The sequence below is a fragment of the Camellia sinensis genome, chromosome 1, assembly GCF_055761805.1.
Source record: "Camellia sinensis isolate YWXY chromosome 1, ASM5576180v1, whole genome shotgun sequence".
NCBI classification, from domain to species: Eukaryota; Viridiplantae; Streptophyta; class Magnoliopsida; order Ericales; family Theaceae; genus Camellia; species Camellia sinensis.
Window position 1 is genome coordinate 221,633,930 of NC_138961.1, and position 18,932 is coordinate 221,652,861.

At 32.5% G+C, this 18,932-nt stretch overlaps 2 protein-coding genes across 4 annotated transcripts; one reads left to right on the forward strand and one right to left on the reverse strand.

Moving 5' to 3' along the window:
* Window positions 1–5,297: 5,297 nt before the first annotated feature.
* Window positions 5,298–8,073, forward strand: LOC114259691 (patatin-like protein 2). Its single transcript, XM_028199725.2, has 6 exons — window positions 5,298–5,772; window positions 5,911–6,092; window positions 6,763–6,955; window positions 7,068–7,229; window positions 7,327–7,629; window positions 7,735–8,073. Exons 1-6 carry the CDS (start codon window positions 5,542–5,544, stop codon window positions 7,957–7,959), a joined length of 1,296 nt encoding a protein of 431 aa, XP_028055526.2. The 5' UTR covers window positions 5,298–5,541; the 3' UTR covers window positions 7,960–8,073.
* A 288-nt stretch (window positions 8,074–8,361) lies between these two features.
* Window positions 8,362–18,461, reverse strand: LOC114259692 (peptidyl-prolyl cis-trans isomerase CYP40). 3 transcript variants are annotated; one of them, XM_028199727.2, is made up of 10 exons: window positions 18,135–18,461; window positions 13,666–14,166; window positions 13,261–13,348; window positions 13,087–13,139; window positions 11,239–11,343; window positions 10,287–10,362; window positions 9,633–9,670; window positions 9,446–9,506; window positions 9,235–9,313; window positions 8,362–8,608 (listed from the first exon to the last, which is right to left on the reverse strand). In XM_028199727.2, the coding sequence occupies exons 1-8, from the start codon at window positions 18,303–18,305 to the stop codon at window positions 9,453–9,455; spliced, it is 1,086 nt and encodes a 361-aa protein (XP_028055528.1). In that variant the 5' UTR covers window positions 18,306–18,461; the 3' UTR covers window positions 8,362–8,608; window positions 9,235–9,313; window positions 9,446–9,452. The 3 variants fall into 3 exon arrangements, with proteins under 3 accessions (XP_028055528.1, XP_028055527.1, XP_082752123.1); XM_028199726.2 differs by having other exon boundaries at window positions 9,235–9,351; window positions 18,135–18,459; XM_082895997.1 differs by having other exon boundaries at window positions 9,416–9,506; window positions 18,135–18,459.
* Between the last annotated feature and the right edge of the window lie 471 nt (window positions 18,462–18,932).

Sequence of the window (18,932 nt, forward strand, 5' to 3'; positions counted from 1 at the left end):
TCTTGCAAAATAATATCAGGTGGCAAGATGTACCTCCTACGAACACAGTGAAATCAATGATACATACATCGTTTTTCCCTGATTCTCTTATGGATAACTGCATTTCTCTTTAAGATAACACCAGTCCAAGTGTTAGTAACAATCCAATTGTTAGTGAGGGCAGTGTCTCTGCAAAAGGAAAAAGGCCTATGGGTAGGAAAGCCGCAAAAGAATTATTTCGCAGAAATCAAGTCGTTCAAACTGAAGTTCAAAAAATGAGCATACAATTAGACACATTTAACCAATACCTTGCTGAAAAGGAAAAGACAAAAGATGAAAGAGAAGAAAAAAGAATTCAAGCACTGCAAGAGCTGAAAGAACTTGAGATGAAAAAAATGACTTTGAGATTAGAAGACAAGAACATGAGATGAAAAATGAAGAACATATGATAATGACTACGGACATTTCTCATTTGGACCCTTAGATGAAAACGTATTACACAATGAGAAAAAATGAGATTTTTGCCAAGTGGTCCTCAAATGTCAGCAGCCCAAATTACTATTTCCCACTGCCTACTGATGAATAATTACGGAATAATGTATTTTTAAATTTTGCAATGTCATTTATTTAGTCTTTATTTGCAATGTCATTTTTTTTTATTTTGTAATGAAATTTCAGTTTTTTTTTATTTTTCAATATTTTCTACAACTGAATGTAATATTATTTTTGCAAGGTATAATTTATTAAATATGTAGTGATATGTTTTTGGATGGAGTGAATTATAATTATTTTTTTTCCAATTTTTAAATTTTTTAATTTGTTTAGGTGAGAATAATATAAATATATAATTTTTTTTACAAACAGGTAAAAAAAGTTCACAAAAGACGAAAAATAAACAAAAATAAAATCACAAAAAACTTATATCCAAACAACACCTACAAACTTAGAGAGAAAGTTGGTTGAGATTTGCCAAAATAACAAATGACCATTGAAGCACCATTGCTATAGTTTGGCAAAATAGTACTATTCATTGCTAAATTATAGCAATAGCAATGACATTATAGTAATAACCATTAGAGATGCTCTTAGGCTATGTTTAGAAGGTTCACCAAAAGATAAAATAAATTAAAAGATTAATAAGATAAAATATTGAAAAAATTAGTCTAAGGTCCCTATCCCATTTTTAGTAATGGAAGAGATCCACAATATTATTTTTTGATGTCTAAGGTCCCTCAACCCACACTCATCTATTTTCTGATGTTCCCGGGCATTCTCATCTTCGACCCAAACTAGATGAGTTCTTGCCTCAAGCAGTTGGCATAGTTTTCGTGGTGGATGCTTTGGAATTCCTGTCAAACTGTCGAGCAGCGTCGGAGTATGTGTATCATGTAATATGTGATATGTATCCAAACATGCATATGAACACGTTATATGATGAGTCTAACATTTGATTTTTATGTGGAATAGGTACCTTTATGATATTTTGACCAAGACAAGTGTTGTGAGGAAAAAAATTTCAGTACTTATCCTCTGCAACAAAGTAGATAATGTGACTGCACATACCAAGGAGTTCATATATATATATATATATGTTGAAAAACAGAGCTTGTTATTACAATCTAGAAAAAATTATAATTATTACAAATTTCTCTGCATTTTTATGTTGTACTTTTTATGTGTTTTTTATTAAACATGTTATTTTTGTCTACTTTTCTTGGCAACCAAACAAATTTTATGCTTTATGGTTCACTTGAAATCTAGAGAAAATTCAGAAAAAATCTCTAGACTGGAATCTAAAGAATTTCTCTGGTCTTCCCAGAATTTTTCTGGTGAGAAATTCTCTAAAAAGTTGAAAGAATTCTCTATATATATGTATATTGCTTGGATTGATGTTCAACGTAAGTAAAGAAATTTGTGGGTTTGTTAGTAAAGATTGTATTGTTGGCTTACATATTACACAAAGTCAGAGAAATTCTTTGTGAATAGAGCCAGAGAAATTTGTGAAGTCAGAGAAATTTCCTGGATCAATGTACAATCACCAAGATCTATTCATAAAAATATAACTCTGCTGCAAATAGAGAGAATTTCTATGATCTATGTGGTTTGGAGAGAATTTCTCCGGTTTTGGACTAAAGAAATTTGTGGATTTGTTAGTAAAGATTGTATTGTTGACTTATATATTACACAAAGTCAGAGAAATTCTTTGTGAATAGAGCCAGAGAAATTTGTGAAGTCAGAGAAATTTCCTGAATCAATGTACAATCACCAAGGTTTGTTCATAAAAATACAACTTAGCTGCAAATAGAGAGAATTTCTCTGGTTTCAATCCAGAGAATTTCTTTGATCTATTTGGTTTGGAGAGAATTTCTCTGGTTTTGGACCAGAGAAATTTGTGGGTTTGTTAGTAAAAATTGTATTGTTGGCTTACATATTATACAAAGCCAGAGAAATTCTTTGTGAATAGAGCCAGAGAAATTTATGAAGCCAGAGAAATTTCCTAGATAGCCACAGAAATTTTATCTCCACAATTTTCTCTGGTTTGCACCCAGAGAATTTCTCTGGGACTGAAATTTCTTTAGATTGATATTGAGGGACCTTAAACATCATAAAAATATTTAATGTTCTTTATGTTATAAAATCTTAATATCAGGGATCTTAAAAAAAATCTCTTTAAAATATTATATTCAAATTATAATTATTTTATATTTTCTTCTAAAAATAAAAAAATAAAAAAATTCAACTCAAATAAAATATTTTAACCGTAAACTAAAATAACTATTCGTTTGGCAAGAGGCTATTTTAGCCAATTAGCCAAAAAGTTACTAAATTAGCCAAAAAGCTAACAACCCATACCAAAAAGTCAAAGATTCTCTTTTTTCTCTACTTTTTGCACATTTTTTCGTAATTAGCCAAAAATTCATCCCAAATATACAAGTTTTTTTTACCTACTTTTTTAACCAAATAACCAAAAAATTACTAAATTAATCTATTCCCAAACTAGGCCTAAAACATCAATTCACAACCAAACAAAAGGCTAATCATATTCATGGCTGCCCAAAGCTAGGAAGGCGGAAAATGTTCCGTTGATTGACAACAGCAACAACAACCACAAAAAAATAAAAATAAAAATCCAAGAAAAATGTTTGGGGAGTACTAATTAGTGCTCCACTAATTAGGTGGTAGTGGGTTCCGCCATTAATGATGTGATGTTTTAGTCTTGGAGTTGTGTTTTTTTTTTTTTACTTTTTTAATGCATTAGTGCTGTTAGTGATGATATTTTTAATGGGATAAATCATTATTAAAAATCCAATTACATATAGTTCTGATGTGACTGCTCTGTCTGTATGTCTCTCTCTGTCTCTCCACTCCACTCATACAGAAGACGAGCTTGACCAAATTAAATAATGGCGTGCCTACTACGCATATCACAAACCAAACCAAAATAATTTGAAAAAAAAAAAATTGTAGACAAAATAAATTCAAAATGACGTGTATTTGTGAAATTCTGAATATAAACGTTAAGGCTCTATTTAGTTTAATTTTTGAATCATAACTTAAATTTTAAATTGTATTTTAAGTTTTGAGTTTTTTAAATAAATTTAAAAAAAAATTATTTAGTTAAAAATTTTTAAAAAAGTTTTGAGTTGTATTTTGAAATTTTTTGAATTTATTTTTAAAAATATTTTCTTAATTTTTTTTAGGGTATATGTTTTTATTGTAAATATTTATTTATTTTTTTAATATACATTGTATTTACTATTTGTGCGCTATATTTTTTTTAAATATTTTAAAATTTTAAAATTTAAATTTTTTATTTTAAATATATAGTTTTTATGTTAAATATTTTTTTAATTTTTTAATATTAAATATTTTAAATTTATTTTTTTACATGTTTTTAAATTCTAAATTTTTTTAGATCATCCATATATATCTAGGCCAATACTTACAAAAATAACAAGATATTTTTTCAAAAAAATAAAAAATATATAAAATATTTTTCTTCAACAATAAAAATGAAAAAAATATTTTTTGAAAAAAAATTCAAAAAAAATAAAATACAAAATAATTTTAAAGAACAAAAAATATTTTAAAATAGAGTTTTAAAAAGAGTTTAGTTATGAGTTTTGAAAATAATTTTTAAATTGAGTTTTGAATTGTATATTTGGTTATGAATTTTAAAATTTTTTTATTCAAATCACAAATTTAGAACAAAACCAAACGCTATGTTTATTTATTTATTATAAATGAAAGATGACAAGGAGACATTTTATTATAATACAACAAAATGCAATGGATACACAAGTCGACAAAAGTGAAAATTTTTGCATAATTATGTAAAAAAAATTGTTTGCATAATATTACTCGAATGCAATGGATACACAAGTCGAATTTTAAATCAGTCTCTTATCCTTCTATTTCAAACTATTTGTATATTATGGTGCCATTTGAGAACAAAAGAGAAAAAAAAAAAAAAAAATCAGGGTTCGTTTGGTTTGAATTTCCCAAAAATTTTTGGGAAAATTTCTCTACAAATGAGTTTTCAGAAAAACTCAAACCAAACAAATTTTTTCAAAAAAATTTCTCAAAACTTGTAAACCAAACAAGTTTTCCAAACAAATCTCTCTCTCTCATACACATCAAATCAATCACTTTTTCCAAAACTCTCTCTCAAAATAATTTTCCAAAACATCTTTCTAAAAAAACCAAACTAAACAATTTTTCGTACTTTTTATCTCCCAAACTCATCTCCCAAAATCAAACCAAACAAGCCCACAGCTTAGGTCAAAAAAAGTCAAATGACTTTTTTGGCCATCAAATCATTTGGAAATATAGTTAAAAATTACTTATGAAATTACAGTTATATTATTTAAATGAGTTAGGTAAAAGTGATTATTTTCTAAAATGGATGAGATATTTTGATCATTTGATTATGATGTGACAACATAAGTAAATATTAAATAAGAAAATCATACAACAATTTTTACCAACTTTTGTAAATAACTTTCTGAAAAAATCAAAAAAAATTATTTAAAAATTAAAAGTCAACTTTTAACAATTTTTTCAAAATACCCCTATGTGATAAGTCTTTTATTCTCATATATAAAAATAAAGGAATCATATTCTTATTTAGGCCTAGTTTGGGAAGACTAAATAAGTGCATTTTTTGATTTTTTATGAAATATGAGTTGAGTTTGGGTTGGGTTTGAAGTGATGTGACTTAAATAAGATGATGTAACTTAAATAGAATATTGACTTTTTGACTTTTTATCTTTTTTCAATCTTCCCAAACTAGGCCTTAGTTAGTGAACGCAAAACTTTCACATTTTCACTTTGTTCCAAATCTTGAAATCATAGAAACCCATAATCACATTTCTTTATTCTCTCTCACAAAATTCTTGTCAAGTGATTGCATGAAATTATTTTCAATATAAGGCATCCACACACAAGTCCCTACCAAAAACAGACCAAATTAAAGGTTCCTTATAGTCATCTCTCTGGGCTATTCGCTGCTTGCCTTCTTCCCATTTTCTTGGTTATATAAAAGCTTTCAGAGTGTTCATCATGGTGACAACACATTCTTATAGTAATAAGAGGCAAAAGGCAAGCCTCTTTATTACAATCAGTTTCCTGGCAACTTTCTTTCAATTCTTGCAACCTCAATTGGTGTCTTCTGCATCAGCAGCAGCACCATTTACCAAAGGTAAAATGGTGACAGTGTTGAGCATCGATGGAGGCGGTGTCAGAGGCATCATTCCAGGCACCCTTCTCGCCTCCCTCGAATCAAAGCTTCAGGTTCTTCTTCTTCTTCGTCCTCATGAAACTCTGCTTTCACTTTCTTTCCTTTATTTTATTTTTTATTTTTTTCTTCTTTTTTTAGTTTGCTTTACAATTGAACTTTGTTGTATATCTGTGTGTTTTTGCTATGTATAGCAACTGGATGGACCCAATGCAAGAATTGCAGACTATTTTGATGCGGTGGCCGGGACGAGCACCGGTGGGCTGGTGACCATCATGATTACAGCTCCTAATAAAGAGAATCGTCCTTTGTATGCTGCCAAGGATATCAACAAGTTCTACTTGGAGAACTCCCCCAAGATCTTCCCTCAAAGCAGGTGAGCTGTGTTACCTGGGTTTGTTTTTTTAAATGTGAGAAGCATGATTGTCGGATGAACAATACTATAATACCCTATTTAGAAATGTTAGTGTGGCTCATATTCATTTTAGGCAATTTTTTTGACAATTTGTTTTAGTGGTGTCAAATATTTGAATCCTAAAATAAAGGTATAAGATATGTGTTTGACATATTTATCAAGGCTTTAATTAAGTATATCTAGTAATTGGGTTTATTAGTAAATTCAAAACATAATATATCCAAGATTTTATAAAAAGAATTATTGATGAGACCCACTTATTTACCAATTTCTATATTTTCAAACTTATTTTTTTAGTTTGTGTAGCATACAAATCTCACATTATGCATAAAAACTTTTATGTATGTTAATAAACACATTTTTACAATTAAAAAAAAATAAAAAATCTAATGCTTAAAAATTCAATAAAGTCAATGTATGAGCATTCTACGCTCGACACACATTTAAATTTGAAAAAGTCCATTTTTTAACATGACTTCAATTATATTCTCTAGAGTTGCAAGCATTGAAAAATGGGTAATACAAAATGTATAGAAAATATTTCATGCCATAACATTGATTACCATTCATAAGTTTGTGTATAGATGTGTTTTTACGGATGAATCACTAATGAGTGTTTCTTGATCATCAGCCGCAACAATTTCATAAAGAAGTTCTCAAGCTGGTTTGGCTCAGTCACAGGGCCAAAGTATGATGGGAAGTACCTGAGATCATTAGTGAGGGATTCACTAGGCAATGTCACCATCAAACAAACCCTAACTGATGTAATCATTCCGGCTTTCGACATCAAACGCCTTCAACCAATAATCTTCTCTAGCGATAATGTAAGAACCTAAAAACTGAGAAAATTAAGCATTTAAAAAAAAATAAAAAAAATAAATTATTTAAGCTATAATGTGAAAGCTATATTGTCTAATAATTTAAACTATTGCGCAGGCAAAAGAAAATGCTTCAAAGAACGCTCTGTTATCAGATATTTGCATAGGCACTTCTGCAGCTCCCACATTTTTCCCAGCACACTACTTTGAGACTAAGTACGGCGATGGAACGACACGTAGTTTCAATCTCATCGATGGCGGTGTGGCTGCAAATAATCCTGTGAGTTACTAATTTGATGAATTTGAGGTTGCCCTTTTTATGACGTTTAATGTTCTGCAAATTAAGTATTCTACAACCAAATGGTGACAACATACAGACTCTAGTGGCCATGAGCCACATTTCCAAACAAATCTTATTGGGAAAATTCAAGTTTGTGGACATTAGACCCATGGAGAGCAACAGGATGTTAGTCATATCACTCGGCACCGGGGCAGCCAAGCAAGCAGAGAAGTACAGTGCAGCCACAGCCTCCAAATGGGGTCTGCTCAACTGGGTATACGACAACGGTGCCACACCATTGTTTGATGTGTACGGCGATGCAAGCTCTGATATGGTCGACATTCATGTCTCCACTCTCTTCCAAGCCCTCCATTCCGAGAAGAACTACCTTCGTATTCAGGTATAAAGAATAAAAAAAAAAACTGTCGATTACACAATTTTTTTAAAAATATTTCATAATCTGTTGACTGGCATATGCTAACAATTCTTGGTGGTGGGTGGCCAGGATGACACATTAACGGGTGATGCATCATCGGTTGATATTGCGACGAAGGAGAATATGGAAAGGCTTGTGGAGATTGGAGAAGCCCTGTTGAAAAAACCAGTGTCGAGGGTGAATTTGGAGACAGGCAAGTTTGAGACAGTGCAGGGAGAAGGCACTAATGAGGATGCTCTTGGCCGCTTTGCTAAGCTGCTCTCTGATGAAAAGAAGTACCGGAAAAGAAACTAAATATTCCAGTTTGAGAAAAAGACTACGCAATAATGTATTATGTAGGATGATACAGAGCTAAGAATGATTGTAATCTTTTACAAAAATAATGAGTACAACTCAATAATTGTGTCATATTTGTTGTGTATATATATTATAAGACGAAAAAAGTTCATGTCGACGTATTTACTATGCGTCCGGCTAAAGGACGATAAATATATAATATGTATTATTTATATATATAGGGTATTGGTATTTAAATAACTAAAATGTAAATAAAAACCAAAAAAAGACTAGCGGCAGACTTGCATGTATTAAAATGGAAAGGAAAATATTAGGGACACTCACAAATCTTGTAAGCAGACAGATTAAGGGAAAACCAAATAATAGTTAAAAAGATCATCAAGAACTAACAACAAAAAATTAGTCAAGAAAAAGAATCCATCCATTTTTGTTCGAAATCAAAACTTTTCTTGTACAAGATTGTTTCAATGATTCAAATGTATTCATCAAATCTTACAAATAATTTCAGCTTGCAATGAAGTATGCTACAACTAGCTTTACATGACAAATAAAAAAAGGTCTCAGACAAAATTTGGTTCAAGCTTTGGGTCTCTCAAGAAGATCTGGAAACCTTTCATTGCTCTCCAACAAAACCTGTATAATTAAACTACAGGGAAAAAAGAAAAGAAAAAAGAAAAAAAATTATCAGATAGACAACAATTCCCCAAAGGAATATCAACTGTAAACATGGATCATCGAGTGATTTCTTATTTGCAAATTTGCTATCATTTAAACTAACAAATAGGCAAAGAGTTGCTCAAGCCAACCCACCTTCCTGAATAAACTCTCTGAAATAATATCTATTCACTGAAGTGTTGACACATGGCAAACAATTTCAAAAGGTTTTATAACTTCGGTTAGGTAATGAATTAAAGCCTTCTTTCCATGGGTGACATCAGTCGGCCCACTCATTCAGATAACTTAGCATTTTCAAATATATATATATATATATATAAATATCAACTTGGACCACGCTGTTGTCAATAAATAGTTGTGGTACACAAGAACCTAACAGTAAACAGCGCTGCTGCAGACCTCTAATTAGCGGTGCAGCCGTACAGCTCTAGTGAGCTGTCAAGCAATAAAAAAAAAAAAAAAAACAGTGAAGTAAAAAACAAAATAAGGGGAAGAAAAAGACAAATTAGAACTCCATTAGTGGTCTTTTTTTAGAGGTCTGAATCATTTTTCAACAGTAAATAACCTAATTGTCAGAGGGTCTTGATCCCAGCATACCTGAGGCCTCCTAAAGCCAATCAAAGACTGCACGTACATAAAAGCCTGAACCAGAGACCGTATGACCTAGCAAGTGTACCTGAAGATTGAGAATCAAACTATTCATACCGGAGCAGCCTGCAGTTAAGAACACAAATGGAGTAGCAACATTGATTTCTTATGACAATTAAGCAATGCTCACTGAAAGGTATCCAACAAACCATGCGAGTACCTGAACTCTATTGAAACATTCTTGAGTAAGCCTTTTTCTCCTGATCACGTCTACCAGCAATCTGTAGACAATTTTTGAACTTTCAAATCGCACTCAATAAACTAAAATTAAAAAAAAAAAATTATAAAAATTTGAAACAAATGATTGGAACATGAGAAAAATTGGAACATCAAATGAAGCCACTGACCTTCTTCTTTGCAGCAGCAAGCTCTTTCTTTATAACACCTGAAAAATAGAATCATAAAGCAAGGACTTGATCTTTCATAGCCCAAGTAGCAACATTGGAGCAGTTGCTCAAAAACTCTCGCCAAGAATAAATATGTATACATGTTTTTTTTCTTTTTGGTAATTTTTTGGGGGCCAGTTTCAGTCAGTCTGGGCTTCAAATGCGCTTTTCCCAAGCCCAGCCCTCAATTAAAAATGAGACTAAATTTCTCACAAGCCTGGCCCCCACAGATCAATATGTGATCCTAAGGTGTCTGTGACTTTCGAAATACAAAATTGGAAGTTTGAGGCTTTTTATAGTTTGCCATTTGTGAAGGAAATGAAAAGCAAATGCAAACAAGAAAGGTTACAAAGGAGAACAGTGTGCAAAAGAAAAAAACAGCAAAAGTGACATTGTTTAAGTTAGGTGCCATCTTTCCTTCTCTTTCTCTTGATCTTAGAACATTTCTTAGAATAGCCTATGATCATGCAATCTTTCAACATCACATCCCAAAAGCTATGCATGAGGCACAACTAATTTGAATCTCTGATCCATATTTTACACAATTTAGGCAATCTAAACCTTAAGCCAGTAAACCAAACTTGTCCCCAATATATCGATTCCATATTACATTACCATCATTTGGCTCCAACTCCAATGCTCTCCCGAAACTTTCAACCGCACCATCTACATCATTAAGTGCCATGAATGCCTGATACATTAGCAGAAACAGAGTCATTATGCATAAAAAATAACTTGAAGACACAACTATAAGAAATTTCCATCAGATGCAAGCAAAAAAGAGGTAATATATACTTCCTTTTATTCCCACGAGTAGTGGTAACAACATTTCCATAAACCAAGAGGGTTCCAAAATAAATGAAAAGCTGTGCTCAAATACACTGGCAGACTAGGATTACAGCTGATAAAGAACATATTGAAAGAGGGACTCAATCAGAACATTTATGTGTCTGGTGTGTTTATGTAAGCATCAGAATCATATGACTAGATTTCATATTTCTTAAATATTTCTTTTATCGTTAGTAAAATGATGTTTACAAACTCAAACACAGCATTTTATGGCTAACATACAAGTCTAATGCATAGTAAACTTGACTACTTAAAGCCCATGGCTATCAAAATCATGATCCAGATCCTACAATCCTAAATTACCAAAACGATCCAAATTCTAAATTACCAAACAATCCAAATCGTTGTAAAATCGGTGTTATAGAAGGATCACAAATAGGACCATGTGGGATCATGTAGGATCATAGGTAGGATCACTGAGTTAGTGATTTTTCACCTTATTTTGCAAAGATGATTCCCCAACTCAAACAATGCCATAGAATCTGAAAGAGAGACTTGCAACTGTTTCTAAGGGGCATTAGCGGAAACTGGAGGTTAGCAAAAAATAAATGTGAATGGATGTCTAGATTAATAAGCAAAATTTTATTCAGGATCGATGCATTTCAACTGGCTTTAAGTAACTTCACGAAGGCTGTTGACATGAGTTGTAATGCTATATCCCCATCTTTTTTTTTTTTTTTAAGTTGACTAGTATATTGCTCATATTTAGAACACCAACCTGGCCTTGGCGGAATAAAGCTTTCACATTATCTTCTCCGTCACGCATTGCCAACTCTGTGTCCAACAATGCTCCTTTCAAATCTCCTAATTTCAATTTGCAGGCCTAAAGCAAGCTTGTGGTCAATCATTTGGTAGACAAAAGATAAAACAAGATCTAGAATAGAGAGCGATCACTCAAGAAAGACATGCTAGAAAGCTAAGACCTAACTGTACCTTTTTATGAAAACAGCAAATATGTACAATAAATTTTGTTGTTTTCTATTAAAAACTTCAAGACTAAAACAAGGTAGATTAAACAGAACAAATAACAACAGCCATAAAACACAATAGTTGGCATATGCACTACAGTAAAGTGCTGAATACCCACAATTCCATCATTTGGCAAAAACAAAAGCGAAATTGCAGATTCAGCCATGGAGAATAACTTTTAAACTTCTACAACTAAGCTTTTGAGAGTGGACCCAATTGATCAGTTAATCTTCACACAAGATTTCTCTGGTGATACTGCCTATTGATAAAAAAAAAAAATGCTATACTAGAGCCGTACCCATCCTGTACCCAAAGTATCTCGCGTACCAAACACATATTTTGCTTACTCAATACACGTGCAACCATACAGGTATGCGTACCCATACCAGGTAAGTACCCAAATTCTGAAAAGCGGTTGCGATCGCCGTAACGGTGGCGGTGGCGCGGTTGCGGTTGCGGTTGCGGGGTGCAAAGGCTGTAGCGTAACGGTTGCGGTAATCAGAACCGTGAATTTTTTTATTTTTTGCACAATTTGAAAAAAACTTACAGATACGCATATTTTTTTCCCATGATCATATATAATGGGTTTAAAATAAATATTGATCAATTTTTGTAAATTTTTAAGTATAATCTAATATATTTCATATTTTTAAATCACTATAAACTGAGTTTTTTACATTTTATTTTAATAATTAATGACTTTATATTATACAAAAAATCAATCACTAGCTATTATATATAAGACAAACAATGACAAAAGTAAAAAAATAAATAAGAGCCTAAATATATATATATATATATATACATATTTTAACTAAGCTAAATAGATAATGACTACACCTATTATTATTATTATTATTATTATTATTATTATCAAACAATATAGAGATAGACACACACAAACAAAATGGTTGAGTGATAGCAGCTTAATAGAATTGCATAGGTCTTACAGCTTTAACAAATCAATAACATGTTCATCTTCCCTCTTCTCTCTCTCTATCTCTTGCTCCTCCATTTTCTCTCTTTATCTTCCCTCTTCTCCCATTTTTAGCTTTTTTTGTCTTTTTTTTCGAAAGAAACAATTTGGAACCGTTACGTAACAGTGCATAACAGGCCATTACGACTGCTACGGCAGCTGCTACGGCCGACACACCTGTGAATCTCAATCACATTGCAAAAGCGGCCGTAACAGGTGGTGGTAACCACCAAAACCGTTACGTAACGCCGTTACGTAACGGTTGCGGCCGCTTTTTAAAACCTTGTACCCAATACTCGTACATCAATATTTTTCAAGTACCCATGCTTCATAGATTTGAAGCAATAATAAGAGAAGTAAACGCTGGAACTGTTAATTAACCCACAATATACTCAAATCTTCATTTTGGAGGACGTTCTAGATAAGAATTAAATACAAACTTGTCAAACCATTACCAAATATTGAATGATGAACACAAGGCCTATAAAATTTAGAATATGATGAAACTCATCGAAAAATATATAATAAAAACAAGGATTATGACATTAGTTCAAACAATGATGAATTTTTATATAGAACATCCTCATATAAAACAAAGTAATAAGTAAAATGAAAACTTACAGAGCTATTTGTAAATATCTGAGACTTTGTCTTCCTCAAGGATGAGCTTTTCTCTGTACAATCACATAAAAAATTTAATAGAACAAAAGAGTAAAAGGCACGTAGCATCGTAACGATTTCTAGTTACTAGAATTACAAAAGAACAGTATCACATGGACAAATTAAACGGCTCACCTTCATCAATGTCTTCCTTCTCCCAGCATACATCCAAGTAGCGCAGAGCCTTACAATACTTCCTAAGAGCCATTTTATAGTCTTGTTTCTGTATATGAAAACAATTAGGACAAGAGCCACTGAGTAGCGAAATATACTATACAAAGCCAATGTTTATCAACCATCACAAAAAAAAAAAAAAAAAAAAAAAAAAAAAACCAACAACAACAACAACAACATAAATAATCATATTTACTACAAAAATATAGAACACTTAAATTGTATAGTGCTCTAGTCTTCCAGAAAATAAAAATCCGTGCATCAAAGCAAATGTTTGCGGAAGCCTGTTTTCTATCTTTTTCTTTGTTGGAGGAGCTACCTTATTGAGGGGAGAGATATCAAACATCATATCTAAACAACAGCTACCTTATACTGTTCATTTCCAAAAGCTTTGATTGAGTCTACAGCGGTCATCCACCAGGAAATTTCATCTGGTTTCACATCAAGGTCAATTGGCCAATCAGGGTAAGCATCGCCATCTTTAAAAAAGTTACATACCCCATCATCTGCTCCCTCAAGAATTTCTCCACAATCCACAATTATCACATCAAGAGTGGGATAATCATTGTCGCCAGCATTAATATGCTCAATTGAACGAACCAGCCCCATCCCTTTGATTACCTTGCCAAAAACAACATGCTTTCCATCTAGATGAGAAGTTCGAGTGGTAGATATAAAAAATTGAGATCCATTGGTATTAGGACTTGTATTAGCCATTGACAACATTCCTTTTCTTTCATGCTTCAACTCAAAATTTTCATCTTCAAATTTCAAGCCATAGATGGATTCACCACCAGTGCCATCCCCAGCAGATATGTCTCCACCTTGTATCATAAAGCCTTTAATGATGCGATGAAAACATGATCCCTGCTATGAATACTGAGCTATGATTAGCATTTAGCAGACAGATAGCTCAACAGGACAGATTATTAAATCAATAATGCAGTAGGGTAATTTGCTTCTAGCATAGACCTTAGGGTGAAGATATTATATCAACAATGTCGTAAGGCAATTTGCAACAATTCAAGCTAACTGATTCTTTCAGTTGTAAAGCCAGAAGTTGCTAGACTCGTGAGGCATAACAAATAGATGTTCTCGAGATCAGCAATTTTATACAACACCACGCCATAATCAAATGCCAAATCACCTATTAAGATCTATATCCAAAGACCCCAGTTACATGCACATCTTGGAAGGTGTAGGGGGAGAAGAAGCAGCAGAAGCCAAGAAGCAGGATAATAAACAATGGACTTATTCAAAAGATTTCCGCGTCTAAATTCTCATATAAAGAGGGGCTTGGGAAGCCCAAAAATTGATGGATTCAATCCCTTGGCAGAACTTTGGGCTGTCTTCAGTTAGTTACAAACATCATCCTAGTCCAGCTAATACAAGTATACAATCATGATAGAATGCAGAGCCTCACATCATAGATTTTAGTAAGCTTAGAAGAAAACAACCTTCTTGTCCAACTGAATTCAGACCCATAAGACCACTAAAATGTCTAATTGCCCATGAAATGGAGAAATGAGGTCTTTCAACATTCCTCATCATTTGCAAAGTTGAAGATTTATTGAACTTAGAAAATAAGTTGTGTAAAGAACTATGTACAGCAAAGCATAATGTGGTGTAAGTTTATACATCCCAATTAACAGTAATTAATAAAGTAGCATAAAGAACTGTCGCATTGTTGTCTTGAGTATTCATTTTGAAGGGACTTATATGCTCAATTACATACTCTAACTGCTTCAAGCCCACCTTTTATTAGTCTATTTTGTACCTAATCAAGCCCTCCCACATAACATTCGCCCCTTACCAAGATTTGAGTGACATACTAGCATACATATAGCTTCCAGTGATGAGTGAGCCCTTTTTATCATTGAGACAGCTATAGATAACAGACCCAAATTATTATTTTTTTTTCACAACACTGCTGACTATTCAATTCACAAATCATAACATCAACAACACTTTTTTTTCCCGATATTTCATAACATCAACAACACAACAAATAAATACGTCATTTTCACTGCTGTAAAATATTGCAATCCACTCATTACTAATGGAATCAACATAACTTTATATCAAATGAAACATAGTAACCCAAAAAAATTTCAAACACAAAAAAGAAATCATTGAGAAATGGATGGGACAAAAAGGAAAAGTAAACATGACTAAATGTGTAAATCTATCTTGAAATGATATTGTTGTCACCACCATTCTGACAGTCACATACTACACCTGCACAATGTTTGGGTTGCAAGAAGCTATGATTGATTCTTGAATTAATAACAGAAACATATAATGTACTTCTGTGGCTGTGGCTAACATATGGGCTTCTATGTTGGTTCTTTCTTTGAACCATGACATCGGAAATACATGATCCAATCACAAATTCCTTTGTTTTCAAATTTTAGAACTTGAGTTGAAACAATTTAAACCACATATTTGTTTCATGAGCCAAGCCCGCTGGTCTCTTAATTCCATATGATATCCTCAAAGTTAAATGAAAATAAAAAGAGGTGAACAATGAAAATCAAAACAAAAATGATTTTTTAATAAATAAAGCACAATCTATAAATCGATGGTGAAATTTCCAGTATTTCATATTCCTTTAAAAAATATTTGAATCGTACAAATAAAATTTTAAAAAAATAATAAAAAATAGAACAAAGGGGCAAATTTTCAGAGAATGAAAGAGATGGGCCATGGATTGGTTCATAAACCATCAACATCCATGTTATTTTTTTAAGCCATTTTATTTACTCAAAAAATATAGTTAAATTAAATTTGTGTTTATTGTAAGTTGTTCATTAAATTGAAGAATTGCCACCATATGACTGAAGAAAAAAACACATTTAAAAATGTTTTGAGAACATGATGAGAAAAAGATGCATGAAACATTAGACAGTGAACCTTTTATTTTTGTTTTTATGTAGGATATCCTGGGTCAGCTTATGCACACCAGACTAAGTCCCTACAGCCCGAACAAGGCTTCCGAAACAAGGCTTATGCCTTGCGGTCCGTGGCCCCAAGGCATGCGTTTGCTAGCTAGGAAATTTGAACCTGAGACCTAGGAGGGAGCAAACCTCCAGGCTCCAGTTGTCACCCATTAGGCCAACCACCTTGTGGTTCAGACAGTGAGCTTATAAAGAGAGATTCTCATTTTCATATTTTTATTAAAACTTGGCCTACTAACCTTGGGGTTGTGGATTTGAACATAAGGGCAGACATTTTGTGCAAAGAGAGATTCACATTTTCATATTTTTATTAGGCATTTTGAGTCTAATCTACCCCTCAGACCCCCATCTAATGTGTGGACTAAATCGGGTGTGCTTTTTTATTCTGAGTTAGCTAATTTCACACAAATAGTTTTCCTCCCTTTTCAATGCTTCTCTCAAATCCACTAGATGAAAATAAAATTTGTTAAAAAGAGTCCCTATATTTTTCTTGGGTGAATTCATGGAAAGAAGAAACACCATTCTGCTCAATAACTGAACCTTAGGGAGGAAAAACACTTGTCCTGAATTATACAATGACAACCTAAACAGGTGTCCCATTTCTATGATTCTTCAATCTCATCAAATTATTTTTAAAAATAAATTTAGCTATGCATTTCGAGTATATATCATGCTTCAGATTTCATTGAAAATAATAATTCAATTTTTTTAATAATCAAATGATTTATAGATATATACTTGATTAGAATGTATAGAGATAGTTATGTTAGGGACCCACACACGTGAGTTTGTATGGGTCCCACACCCATGTGAGAGGTTTGGTAGATTATTTGGGATCCATAGCATTTTCCATACATATATGTATCAATCTATGAACACTTTATTAAATACACAGTTAATGATATGTTTTGATCATTATGATGATGTAAATAATCATGCCCAGTTTTGAAAAGCTTATTGATTTCAATTGGAAGACATAAGCCAAAAATCCAAACAAGCAAAACTGTTGTCACTTTATCCCTTCAACTAAAAATTGCTACATCTTGCCACTCAATCTTTTGATTTGTTTCAATCTCAATTTTCTGTTAACATTGTGCTATGAAAAAGCATAGATTAGTGACATATGAATTGAATATGCCAATTTTACGGGAGAAAAAAGAATTTGTGGTTTATATATACATAAATGTAAGTGATATGTATATGGTTTCTCATTTAGTTTAAAAATTGACATGTCACATGTGCATATATTTTCTCATATATTTTGAGGATATACACATATCCCTCACATAAATCAATTCTTATATGAGCATTTTGGTCAAAAAAATTAGTAAGGGCAGCTTACATGCCCATTTTTTTTTTAATAGAATGTTGAGATTGAAACAAATCAAAATAAATAGCAATTTTTAGTTGAGCGGGGCAAAGTGATAATATCTCAACTATAAGGTAAAGTGTAATTTGACCATTTTAGTATATTCAATAATTGAAGATACAGAAGAATATTTATAGATAAATAAAAAATAAAATAAATAGTTCATTTGAGGATTATAAAACTTCCAAAATAGTAAGGCTATGATCTGTTTGTTTTGTTTTATTGGTGAAATGTGTATCATGAAGTCGATGTGACTATTTTTCTTTCTTTTATTTTCTTCATTTTATCAGTGACTTCGTATACAGAATTATTCATCCACCCATTTTATCAGTGACTTTAGAGCCAAAAAAAACAAACATGAGCAACAAAGCAAGAATAGGAGCAGCTAAACGGCCCATTCTGACTCAATAAAAACAGGTAAACAAACATAAACAAATATATACATAAATACATTACACGCATATATATACATATACGTAGACAGACACACACACACACACACAGAGGACCTTGAAATGGAGGGGAACACCGGTGTTAGGGCCAATGCCCTTCTCGCCGGTACAGAGAGCCCTGAAGTTCTCGGCGGTTTTGGGCACAACATCTTTGTAGAGCTCCACCACTATCCTCCCTTCCACCTCTCCTCCAATGCTTATATCCATGAAGCACCTCGGGTTCGCCATTCTCTCTCTCTCTAGATTGAATTGAAGCACAAAACAGAGAAACAGAGAGAGAAACCCTAACCCCGCTATTTATTTTGAACTCAAGAGAAAAGCCAAGGCGCTATGGTTGATGATGCTTATTTGAGAGGCGGTGAAGAGTCGATTATTTTATTTTCAAAAATGGTAGAGGCACAAAAATTCTATCAAATATTTTCCTAAATGTCTCACAGGGACTCACCTGGACCCATTTCATTTCATGTGAGATATTTAGTAATATTTTTAGTAGAATATTTAGAATTTTTAACATTATATTTTTATTTTTTGAGAGTTTGGATCGACTGCCGCTAAGTTGTAGCTATTCCGCGGGGATGGGAACCGTTGGATTGGTTTCGGGATGTGAAAGGAGTGATTTCGAGGGTACTGAACCAATAGAAATGTGACAACAAAGAGGAGAGACTGAGCGTGGAGTCATAGATATCCGCCAGCTGGCATATGATTATGATAGGTATAGGTTTAGGTTTCAGACTTTCAGGACCATATCATATGTAACCAATGTCTGCTTTATCTTAATTGTACGCATGCGAACTTTTTTAATTTAATAGATAGTAAGACAAAATATGATTATGATAGGTATTGGTTTATGTAGTG